The sequence below is a fragment of the Artibeus jamaicensis genome, unplaced genomic scaffold (assembly GCF_021234435.1).
Source record: "Artibeus jamaicensis isolate MK-2021 breed Jamaican fruit bat unplaced genomic scaffold, CSHL_Jam_final contig_384, whole genome shotgun sequence".
In the NCBI taxonomy this organism is placed as follows: Eukaryota; Metazoa; Chordata; class Mammalia; order Chiroptera; family Phyllostomidae; genus Artibeus; species Artibeus jamaicensis.
In genome coordinates, this window is record NW_026521810.1 from 236,180 (window position 1) to 249,024 (window position 12,845).

The window sequence follows — 12,845 nt, forward strand, 5'->3', positions numbered from 1 at the left end:
TAACTTCTTTTGTTCACCAGTCATCCTGAGCAGCTCTAGTGTGAGCGTCTGTCACCTCAGGCAACACTTTCTTCCTTCTAATATAGGAAATGTGTGTAGCTGATGAAACTCTAGAGGAATTCACTTCAAGGCACAGCTTGGAATGGAAGTTTTTATTTCTGGATCACAGGTGTGTGAAAAGAAAAGCATATCTGGGTTGGGGTGAAAAAGGTCGGGCCTGGTAGAAGGAAAAGTGTTTCCCAGCCAAGGGTTAGGCAGTTTGCCTTCTATCGCATTTGTCCATATCCATGGATGCATTCTGTGTTTGGATCAGACCATTTCAGAAGAGCCAGACACTGCAGCCTGGGGACATCTTTGGGATACAACCCCATCCCCCACCTCCACCAATGGAAAGTTTCTCCAGCTCCCAGGAAGGCAGGAACAGAAGTGAGATAAACTTCTCATCTTATTTCTTTCAACTCCTTTTTCTCTTTAGCCTAATCTTCTTTCTTTTTGACATTTTTCACAGTTTAAGAACTAGCAATTTCCCCTCCCCATCCTCTAATTTTTTATTACACTTTGGAGTTAGGCAGACTCAATCTATAGCTGTTTTTAATTGTTCCGTTGTGATAAATTTTGTTATTATTTGGGCCAGGTTATGCCAAGTGCACTGAGTACCTATATAAAAATTAGTACTTTGGAATACACACCCCTTGGGCTTTGATCAATGCAAAATTATTTTTCTCCTCCTATTCTTGAGAAACAGGCCTCTGTGTATCATTATATGTGCAAACTATACCCTCAGCATTGAGGTGCGGCCACCATAGTGAGTCCTCTCTGATGAATTATCCCATTGTTCTTGGCAGAGCCCCTCCAATAATAGGATACCTTCCTTTCGAAGTTTTGGGAACCTCAGGTTATGACTACTACCACATTGATGATCTGGAGCTCCTTGCTAGGTGTCACCAGCACTGTGAGTACTGCTTTCTCACCCTGTCCATAGAGACCTGTAGGCAGGACTCCTAGCCTGGAAGTCCACTTGTTACTTGGGTTCTTTCTGAGGTGGAAGATTTCATCTTCTCTGAAATGACCCAGGAGTATAATGGAGGTTGTTGTCTGGATGACCCTGTGTGTGTTTTCACCTAGAATTGATGCCTGGCCACACCCCAGCATCTTCCCAGTATCCCTCACATACACGAGCTGTTTAATCTTAAAGAAATGTAAAGGTACTGGCCATTTTAAAAAGTTATGTAATATAGTATTTCAAACACAAAATACTGAATTTACATACCTTTCTTTAGCCAGAAGACAAGTATTAGACCTAAGCCACAGGCCAGATGATTAGAGAGGCCCAGGATATAAAGATGATCAGACTCTTCTTGCTGCTTGTAGGAACAAAGGCTGATAAAAACACAGAAATAGGTGACTTTATAGGATGTTGTTGGTATAGCAACAGAGAGGTACACAGGATATTGGGGAGTTCAGAGGAGGGTCCCTCATCCAGCTAAGGCAGAAGCATCAGGAAGGTTTTCTGCACAGAGAAGAACACTTGGCAAAAGTATGGGAGGCAGGACTCCTGGTGTGGGGTAAGGGAAAACTACAACCATGTCTTCATTCTCACTTAACAAGAGAATTTAAAAATTAACCATTTAAAGTCATATTTTTGGTTCCAAGTCCCTACTTTTGTACTGGAAGATTTGTAGTAACATTGACCTGTGGATCCTGATCCATGGATTGACCACCAACACTGCATTTCTTTTACTCCTCACCTGAGGATATTTTTATTGATATTAGAGAGGAAGGGGGAGACAGACAAACAGAGAAACATCATTTGGTTGCCTCCCATACATGCCTGACCAGGGGTCAAACTGGCCACCTATATATGTGCCCTGAATGAGAATCAAACCTGCAACCGTTTGGTGCATGGGACAGTGCTCCAACCAACTAAGCCACTTGGCCAGGGCCCAACATTGCATTTTCATAGATGCCTTGACTGTAGTGCCCATTATAATAACTTTCTCTTCTCTGCTGTCTTTGCTCAAGGAAGAATAGGCTTGAGTTTCATCAGGAACCACTGTTAGAATTCAAGATTAATTGCCAAAACTTTAACTCCTTGCTCCCCAGGGGTGGTCCTCAAGCAGCCACGTGGCATCACAAGTTTGCTCGACTTGCTAACTCTCAGGTTCTCCCCACCAGCTGATGGAATTAGAATCTCCATTTTAACAAGATGCCAAAGTGACTGGGGGGCACTTGAAAAGTTGAGAAGCATGACTTCTTCAAGCCTTCAGCTACTTCTACCTCTCTCACAGAGAAAGGACACATGAAAGGCTGTGGCTGTAGAATCCCCTTCAGCATCTGGGGCTCTGGCAAAGCATGCTTGCACCATCCATCCCACTCCCTTAATAGGCTGGGCCTTCCTCCTCTTCAGATATCATATTCCCCAAGTCAGAAGCTCCTTTTGTAGCTTTAGCTTCCTAGTTGGGATTTCTCTTAACCACAAAGAGGTGCTCAAGTCCAGGCACTGTGGCTATAAAACCAAAATGGTTCTTCTTCCTGGGACCCACAGTTCAACTCCCTGCTCTCCAAGGCTAATAACTCAACAGCCTTTATTTTCCCCTGCAGAATGTCCAGAGAAGCCCCCAACAGCCTCACAGGTACACACGGCCCTGCAGCAGTGGACTTGGGATATATGGCATCTGTAGCGACTGTCTTAGAACCATGTAGACTAAGGTTGAACTACTGACTGATGGTGGCCAACTCAGCCCAGAGGACCCTGGCCAGTAGGTTTGCTCTGGGGTCCATTCTCCCAGTGTCTGGCTTCTCTATCCTGCAGCTCCAAAGACAGCACTACATGCAGCAGGAAGATATGTACCATATCTTTGGGTCTCTTTCTAATTAAACCCCCAGCTTGAAACTGTCTGTATCTGCCAATATTTGATGATTTTTAAGCTTTTGGGTATTTAGGAAAGCATATAGATCACTCCTCCATTGTTTAAGAATTCATTATTGTTTATCATTATCCTGATAGTCACTAGTCACTTAACTACAGCACTAACTGGGGAAGTATACAATGTCTGATACTGTCTTTTGGAAAGCTTATTTTCAAAAAGATTATTTTTGTGTTAACATTTATTATATTCAGACTCCATTTTCTACCAACAGTGATGCAGTTTGGTAAAGGGAAGTCATGTTGCTATCGGTTTCTAACCAAAGGCCAGCAGTGGATTTGGCTGCAGACCCACTACTATATCACCTACCATCAGTGGAACTCCAAGCCTGAGTTCATCGTGTGCACACATTCAGTGATCAGGTGCGTGGGGACATGGCCCCTAATAGATCCATTAGAGCCCTGGTGACCTCAGGTAGTCCCAGCTTCTGAGGACCAAGCTCCAGGCCGGACTTCTTCCACTGGTCAGAGCTACACTCTGCAGCTGACAGAGTGATCACCAGAGCTCAACCCTCCCAGGCATATACCCCATTCTGTCCCCCGTGCTCAGACTTCCTTCAAGTGTTCAGTCAGGTTTCTCTGAAGCCTCATGAGCTCTTTCAGGCAACCCAGAACATCACTTAGTAAGTAACTGCTTCACTGACCTACTTACACATTTTCCCCTCATCTCTGTCCATACCCCATTCTTACCTTATCATTGTTTTGAGAAAAAAATTTAAGTTTTGCCTCTAAATAGCTCAAACACATAGTCCCCTTTATTTTAAATGCTTAAAAAACCCCTGCTGGCAACTGAGGCTCTGTTGGGAAAAGAGCCAGGAGGCCAGTGGGCACAGGTTTCTGGCAGTTCTTAGGGGCTGCAGGGAGCCCCAGCCCAGTGTGGGGAACCAGGACGTCCAATGGAGATAGCACATCTAGCACTTCGTAGATGCTGCCTACGTCAGTTCACAATTCCCAAAGGTATAGGACAAATGTCATTTTTCCCCTGACTACAGAAATTTTAAGAATATCAATTATTCTTAAAATTAATCAATATCAATTATTCTTAATCAACCAGTTTTAAACTGGTTTAGAGAAGAGCACTTAAAGAGAGCAAAAAAAAAAGATTAGTTAAGATTGACAGGTATATATATGCATGCTGCATTTTATACATATATAAAATAAATAGGTGATAGATAATGATAAATACACACAATAGATATTACATATATGTGCTGTATATATAGATCATGTATGATAGGTAGATAGATGATAGATACGTATATGCAGATGCTATTCATATATACTATATTTTATATATGTATATATAAAACATAGTTGATAAATATCTGTTGGTGCTTACAGTTGATAGTGATAAGTATTTATGTTCATGTGTATGAACACCTAGATAGATGGCTGCATACTAAATAGTCAACAAGTAAATACTCTTTAGTAAGTTGGGAGAGAACAGAGAGGAAAAGTGCTAGTTTTCTTGGCCTGTGTACCTGCTCATCGTATCACTTGCCCACTCTCAGGGACTTGATCTTGACTTTCCTAGCCCACCCTTGGGTACTTCAGCAGCCAGTCCCACCCACTGCTACCAGCCTGTGCCTTTTCCAGAGGGTCCTTGTGCCTCAGAGAAAGCTGGTCATCATTAACACCTTGTTCTTCAGACTCTTTCCTTGCCCATGCTCTTCCTCTCCGTCCTCCACCTTGCAAATCTTAAAAAGAAACTTTCAGAGAAAGTGAAGTGTGAACTGAGTGAATAAATAAGACAAGAAGCATACTGGAGACTCCAGAGCTACTGTCTCTTTCCAAGGTCCTTTCCCAGCCTGCATCTCCACACAAGCCATAACTCGGTCACCACATTGAATTGATTTACTCACAGTGGTTCCATACACGAATCAACAGTCTGGGTCTGGCTAGAGTTCTGGGTTTGTTTGAGAGAAAATTTTCTGAAGGTTGTAATTACTAAAAAAGTTACATCATTTCATAGGCACACTGTCAGAGACTTGATCTTGGCTTTCTTAAAATCTAGACTCAGTAGATTTTAAGAAAGTTTTCTAATTATTTGAAGACTGAGATTTACCCTGTAAGTGAAAATGTGATTGGACAAGTATGTTTGGAGGTTTGTGGGGATGGGGAAGGTAAGTAAAGAAGAGAATAAAAATATCCTAAAAAAGAAGCTATTCTGGCTGTCAAATCAGAAGTCACTACAGTGGAATTTAGGCACAGGTTGAAACTTCCTTCTCATACAAGCACCAGGGCTAGTCCCCTTCATGGTGACTATTCTAGGAAGGTCATCACATAGAGCCCTCCATACATCATGCAGCCCTCTTTGCCACATCATCCTGGACTGCCCCATGTCCAGCTGCGGTCTCTTGATTTCTTGATTAGTTACTCAGATGTCCGGGTGGAAAGGAGGCAGGAGCTGGCTTTGGAAGACTCCCCATCTGAGGCAATCCACCCTTCAGCACTAAAGGTATGCTGATCCCCATCAGATGAGTTATCATAAAAATAAGAATAATAAAAACAGCATTTCTTGCCTTATGAGCTCTTGCTGTGTTCCAGTACTTTTCAATATGGTTTCAAGGTATTCATTTATTTCCTTCCATGGTGTTACTGTGTGGTGGGCACTGTTACTGTCCTCAGTCCTCATTCTTCAGATGAGACAGAGCACACGAGGGTGATTAACATCCTGAAGACACCAAGAGTTACAACTCATTGAGCTAAAAACAGCCTCTAGACTGAAAACATGGTTTGGCAACTTTCTGGCTTCCAAGAATAATTATAAGAATTACACTTTTATCTCTCCCACAGGAAAAAAAACGGGCTATTCCGTCATCCCACTGACCATGAAATAATTCAGGGGCCCCTGTATCTCCCCTAGACTCAGTGTTGCTACACTGCCTCCAGGGCTCACCCACTTCTCCTAGCAATTCCCTTATCTGTGTCTGGGTCTAGTTAACAGCCAGAGCTGAAGTATTTTCATTCATGAAACTGGAACTCCTTCCTGCCCCAGGCTAAGCTCCCAGGTTCCTTCTGGCCAGGCTTCCCCCATCTCTGCCACTTGCAGATATAAAAGAGCCCTGTTCCACAAAGGCCATTCTTCAAGTAGACACAAATGTTGGGGAAAAAAAGAGAAAGCAAGAAAGGGAGGGAGTGTTGTGTTCCATCAAAACTAAGGAGCTATCAATTATATGTTTTACCATTATTTTATCCTCCACTAAGAAAAAAATTCTGCCAATCTATGAAATAAGGATTTCTTTCATAAGTTGAAGAATATATCTCAATTTCTGATATGTCAAAATATCTTAGAATTGTTAGAATATGGTTCAAGTTCCAGGCTGCCCATTGACTTAGAATCCAGAGTTTTGGCCAAGGCTGACACAGTAATAATAGTCCAGCAAAGGCATCTGTGGTCTATCCAGGACCAAGTTGGGAGGAAGGAAAAATCTCCTTTAAAGGACAAATAGCAGCCAGCATCTTTGCAGAGCCTCCTCGCTGGCTGCTACATGGGGTGCATTGTAGGGTGATTCATTACCAGAATCCTTATATGACCACCTGTCATTGTTTATAGAAATGTTTGTTAGCCAGCTATGTCACATAATGCATCATGCATGATGTTCAAGAATGGAATTAAGCTGTTCATAGGTGGATGTTAGACACACCATACACCACAGGATTAATGAAGAACAGGATTAATGTATATAATCCAGTCAGAGATTTATTATTGAATTTCGGATCCTTTAGGAATCCCAGAGCCCAGTGGAAAGTCTTCCTATAAACATGCACATATGTGTAAATACACAAATACAGTCTAGGTGCCAGGTTATGAGGTCCTTTTAAAGGAAAAGTGCTAGGACAATGCTTTTCAAACTATCAGTAGTAATGGACTAGTTGGGTTTTTTTATGTCAAATATGTCACTGACTGCTGCTTGTGTAAATGACAGATTCCTGTGAGGTGTGGTGGCATCAAATGGCTATAAAAGTTTCTCAGTATTGAATCTCACTTTCTGTACTTATTTCTCTTTGGACTAGGAACACACAGTTTGTAAATGATCATGGGCCAGGGAGGGTCCAGGGCCACCCCCCCCCCCACAAAGTCTTATCTAGGGGAGACTCTGTGACTAAAAAGCAGAGTCTCAAAACTGGCACTTAGCACAGCCAAGCACATCCTGTATTTCTGTTTTACACAAAGGTCTGTAGGTCACACATTAATCATTTCAGACCTACACGAGCACATACACAGCATTCACTCTCACTGGAGCCATAACTAAGAGACAGAATGACCATGTGGATCCACAGGAATTAAGAGACCAGGTTCTCAGGTCTCTCAATCCTTGAGACCTTCGGGTATGACCAACCTGTCTGCATAGCCCAGTGGAAGCCAGGAGTTTCACCATCTCTCTAAGACTAAGTGGGAACATGGCTCAGGAGAGTCATTATCATATTTATTCTTTAAGTTAAAAATTATTTTCCCTACTTTTTTTATGGCTGAGACACGTAATGCCTTGCAGGATGCAAAAATAGCTCCTCAGTGTTGGAAAGTCACATGCTTTCTCATTACACTGTATTTGCAACAGAAATGCAAGGAACCAGCATCAGTTACAATCCAGGGGTCCAAGGCTAGGGGGCCATTAGCTGTTTGCCCCTTCTGCTCTTGGGAACCCAAAAGGCTACAGAGGAGGAGCAAGCAGTGGGAGTGAGCATAGGAAATGACCAAGAGTCCAGAGGTACTTATTTCATTCAGAGTGCTCACAATCTAGTACCACCGGCAACCTTATATCTAGAACCTGCTTCTTTCCTCCTTCTGGGGAAGTCAAAATTTTGGGCATTAAGATGACAAATTTAAGGAAAAAATAAACTGCAAAGTCACAAAAATCTAAGAAAGTAAGATACAAGGTGAGAAAGTGTAATAACTACTGATAAACTGCAATTCTCTCAAAGATTATATTTATGGAGACATATAAATATTCTGCCCAAGGGAGTTTGCTATTATTGCCAAACAGCTACAAGAGTTCTTTCAACAACTTTTACATTTTCCTACATATTTAGTGGAGAACTAAAGTTATGTGATTCATTACGGTGGCCTTGTAACACAATTTGATATCAGGTATTGTGATCCCTCCTAGTTTGCTCTTCTTTCTTAAAATTGCTGCAGCTATTTGGGGTCATTTATGGTTCCATATAAATTTTTGAAGTGTTTGTTATATGTTTGTGAAATATGCCATTGGTACTTTAATAGGTATTGCATTGAATCTATAAATTTTGGGTAGTATGGACATTTTGATAATGTTAATTCTCCCAATACATGAACACAATATATGTTTCCATTTGTTTGTGTCTTCACTGATTTCTTTCTTCAGTGTTGTGTAGTTTTCTGCATACAGGTCTTTTACCTCCTTGGTTAGGTGTATTCCTAGGTACTTTATTTTTCTTGTTGCTATATCAAATGGGATTCTTTTTCCTGTTTCTGTTTCTGATGTTTCATTGTTGGTATACGAAAATGCTTGATTTCTGAATATTGACTTTGTATCCCACTGTTTTGCCAAATTCATTTATTAGGTCAAGAAGTTTTTTTTGTGGAGTCTATAGGGTTTTGTATGTACACTATCGTGTCATCTGCAAACAATGACAATTTTGTTTTTTCTTTTCCAATTTGGATGCCTTTTATTTCCTTTTGTTGTCTGATTGCTGTGGCTGGGACTTCCAATACTATGTTGAATAGTATAGATGGAACTGGAGAGCATTATATTAAGTGATTAAGCCAGAGAGTGAAAGATAAATACCATAGGATAAATACTTTTAACAGGAACCTAATCAATAAAATGAACAAACAAGCAAAATATAACCGAAGACATTGAAATTGAGAACAGGCTGACAGTGACCAGAGGGGACAGGGGAGGGAATTATAGGGGAAAAGTGTGAAGGGTTTGCAGAAACAATTATAAAGGACACATAGACAATAACAAAGGGGGTGTGGAAACAAAGGATGGACGTGGGGAGGGCTGGGGTGGTGGGGAGGGGTGAGGGGAAATGGCAGAAAACCATACCTGAACAACAATAAAAATAAATAAATGAATGAATGAAGTTATGTGATTCACTTTCATCATCTTGATGCTAAAATGTGGATTGTGTATGTACATGTATGTTTGTTTCTGGACTAGGGCTCAAGCCTGGAACCTCAGCAGCACTTTAAGGCACTTCATATGGACGCCTCATGCCTTAACACAAGTTACTTGCCATTAGTATCCTCAAGAAGTTCCCATAAATCCTCGCACACAGCCATATCAGAATCCATCTGTGAGTACAGTGATGTGGATTGGGAGAGGGGTGGGCACCCTATTGGGGCTGAGGGGAACAGAGCCCCAGGAAGGGCCTCAGGCCTGAGCAGAATCAGGCCTGTGTGTTCCTATGGAGCAGAAGTGCACACTCTGTTTACACTCCTGCTTCCTTTCCCATGGGCTTCCTGCCTTCTACCTCTCCAGGCCCTGATTACTTCAGTGTGTGAAGCAGACATAACACAGGTGATACACAGATTTGATAAGCTGGCTAGGTTTTAGTAGCTCTGGTAAGATGAAAATGGTCAGGCAGGTGGCTGAAGCAAGTGGTAGAGATGAAGTGTGGAGATGGTCTGCTGTCATGTGTTGGCTCAGGGGCCAAGTGGAAGCTAGCAGAACGTTGTGGCTCTGGAACCCACTTCAGTTTCTGCTGGACTTCCTTTATCAGAGATTGCAGTCAAGCCCTTTTTTCATATATGCAGCGTCATTGTCCCCTCTAGATTAGAAAGCGGTTAAGTACGTGTAAGTCAAGAAGGTGATCTGTTGCTTTTTTCCAGCCATTCCAAGCAAGATGATGACAGAGGCCAGCACCACGGCTTTGCCAAGATTGGCTGTCCTGCCCTATGAGCTCCCTATGCGAGGGCTCAGCCAGGCAGCCATGATACCGGTATGTGTGTGGCCCCAGATTTCTTAACCAGGGCATGCAATACTGTATCAAGCCTGCAGGACCACAGATGTTGTGCTGCATCTGCCTGGATAGCCAGTTCCACTTAAAGACTGAGAGTGTTGGGTGGCAGGTGGGGATGGGAAGCTAGGTGATTGTATTGCCAACTAATTTTAAATATTTTCACACTAAAATTAATTAATGGATGTATATTCCTAAAATTCAAAATCTATATGAAACTCAAAACTTCAAACCTGGGGTAATACCCCCAGATGCTCTGGGGGGCATGATTAGTATCCTCCCATTTTGGATCACATTTTCCTCCAGTGAAAATGTGGGAGAAGCTTGGTTGTCAGCCAAAATATACTTCTGCATACACCAGGCAGTGTCCTTGATACACGCCAGAGCTCTCCAAAAGCCAGACCATGAGCAGCCTCTTAGAAAGCACAATCCTGCCTGGAGAATCACTGATGAACAGCACTCCAGCAATCTACTGCCATGTACAAACTTGTCCCACTCAGAGACACAAAGCAACAGCCACTTTTCACATTCATGGATTCTGGGTCAAGAATTTAGAAAGGGCCTGCTGCATGCTGTCAGAGGCTTCCCTGGCCAAGACTGGGAACCTCATTCCAGGTGTGTCTGCACTAATATGTCTAGCATTTGGGCTGGGCTGGTGGAATGCTGGGCCCAGCTGAGACTATCCACCATTGATTTGCATAGGCCTCTCCATGTTCCAGGCTTCTTCTGGCTCAGTGACTGAGTTCCAAAAGGTAATGCCTAGAGAGGGAGCTGCATGGCCTTTTCTGACCTAGCCTTGAAAGGTCCACAGCATCATAACCTCTACCATACTTCTTGACATCTTGGCTCAAAGCAGTCGCATACTCACTCAAAGAAAGAGACATAGATCTCTACCTCTAGACAGAAGAAGTGTCAAGAATTTTAAGGGCCACATCTAGAATACCTCATACCCATTTCTCATTGACATTTTGGAAATGGGAGTAAATCTGCTTATCATCACCACAAAAATTATGTACACACTGCTTGAAAAGCATAGGTGACACCATTTTCTTTTCAAATAGAGTATGATAACAAAATCCGCTTTCCTTCTCTCCAGCCTCACTTAGACAAGCTTTGTAAGCTGTGATTGCCCTTCCACTTACACATGGCTGCCCAGGAGAACTCTTCCTGCCACTGGTGCCCACACAGTTGGGAAAATCAAAACCAGTTCTTTGGTTTAGCCATGTGCCTGGGACTTCTCACTCAAAACAAAGTCTTCTGTTGTCATTTCCTCCCATGTTGTCTTTTTTAAAATTATTTTATTGTTGTTTAATTACAGTTGTCTGCATTTACCACCTGCCACTTCTCCCACACCCCAGCCATTCCCACCTCTGTCCCTCACTTCCACTCCCCCTTGGTTTTATCCATGTGTCCTTTATAATTGTTCCTGAAAACCCTTCCTCTCTCCCCCTTATTATCCCCTCCCACCTCCCCTCTGGTTACTGTCATATTGTTCTTAATTTAATATCTCTGGTTATATTTTACTTGTTTGTTTTATTGACTAGGTTCCTGTTAAAGGTGAGATCATATGGTATTTGTCTTTCACCACCTGGCTTATTTAACTTAACATAATGCTCTCCAGTTCCATCCATGCTGTTGCAAAGGGTAGGAGTTCCTTCTTTCTTTCTGCTACATAGTAAAGAACCCTGAAACACCAATCCAAAAGAACCTATGCACCCCAATGTTCATAGCAGCCCAATTTACAATGGCCAAGTGCTGGAAGCAACCTAATTGCCCATCAGTAAATGAATGGATCAAAAAACTATGCTACATTTACACAGTGGAATCCTCCCATATTGTCTTGATGGCACTTTCCATTTTGGCTGCTTTTTACAGTGTCTAGGGAATAGTTTTGGAATAACTTCAGAAGAACCCTTTTACTTTTCTTTTTAAACTCAGCCTGTGTTGCTGAAGGTTTCATTTATTTTTTTATGCATTGTCTCTCCACCCGCCCAAGTAATCAGAAAACAAGGTCTGTCACTCCCTGGACTTCCCAGGAGTCTAACAGATTCCAGGCAGAGTCTGACAAATTGCACCCCTATTCACTGCCCAGATGAGTTCAAGGACGTAGATGTGCATGGCATGTCTGTCCACCTGCATTAGTATTGAGCAAAAAGGGTAAGGACTTCACACAAAGGCACCACTTCTTATCAGTACAACCTCATTCACACTGCTCAGTGACACTGCTAAGAACTATTAGTTAGGGAGGACAACCAATTCCACCAGGAACAGAGTGTAAAGAGGAAACAAAGGAGGGGAAGTGTCACAGAGCTGCCAACTTCTGGCAGGTAGCAGCAGATTTGCAAAGCACACTCTGGTGGGAGGCACCACCCACCTTGAGTGACCTTGGGAGCTTGCTCAAGGACCACCTGCTCCCTACACCAGCCTACCATCCCACCATTTAACAGGAAACACACACCTACACATTTCAGAAGTGAGCTCTTCACTCTAGTACATAAGGGCCTCCTTTAAGCCAGGAAACCCAGCTGGCTGAGAGACAGCACCCCTGTACCTCTGTAATGACCCGGAAAAAGTGTCTGTTAACAGAGCCTCTCTTTTCCCCAGGCTCCTCTGCCTGTTCCATCATCCTGTGACCTCACAGAGCAGCTCCTGCCTCAGGCCATTTTTCAGAACTCACCTGCTGCTCTGGCACAGGTGCGTCTGGGATTGGGGGAAAGGGAATCCAGCAGTAGAATTTCCCCAAGACAGGACATATGGTGTCCTCTTGGGTATATGGACACATTGGTGCTGATGAGTAGCATATGCTTAGGTATTAAAATAGAGAATATTTCTCCCAACATGCAGGAGGGGCATGTTGAGCTACGGACTTTGTTTCTACACCTGTCCTGTTCACAATTCTAATCTTTTCCAGAGAAATTCTGTCCTTTTCTCCAGTGTCTCTCAGTCTTTTAAATAATCTTATTAATCTCTCTGA

The 12,845-nt window shown here is 42.7% G+C and overlaps 1 protein-coding gene across 1 annotated transcript in view; it reads left to right on the top strand.

Moving 5' to 3' along the window:
- The window catches only part of NPAS2 (neuronal PAS domain protein 2), a 181,451-nt gene that overhangs the window by 152,727 nt on the left and 15,879 nt on the right, over positions 1 to 12,845 (top strand). The window contains 6 exon segments of the mRNA XM_053664530.1: positions 87 to 169; positions 846 to 952; positions 3,142 to 3,289; positions 5,300 to 5,384; positions 9,073 to 9,208; positions 9,744 to 9,853. Of these exon segments, the coding sequence (XP_053520505.1) occupies positions 87 to 169; positions 846 to 952; positions 3,142 to 3,289; positions 5,300 to 5,384; positions 9,073 to 9,208; positions 9,744 to 9,853 (669 nt within the window).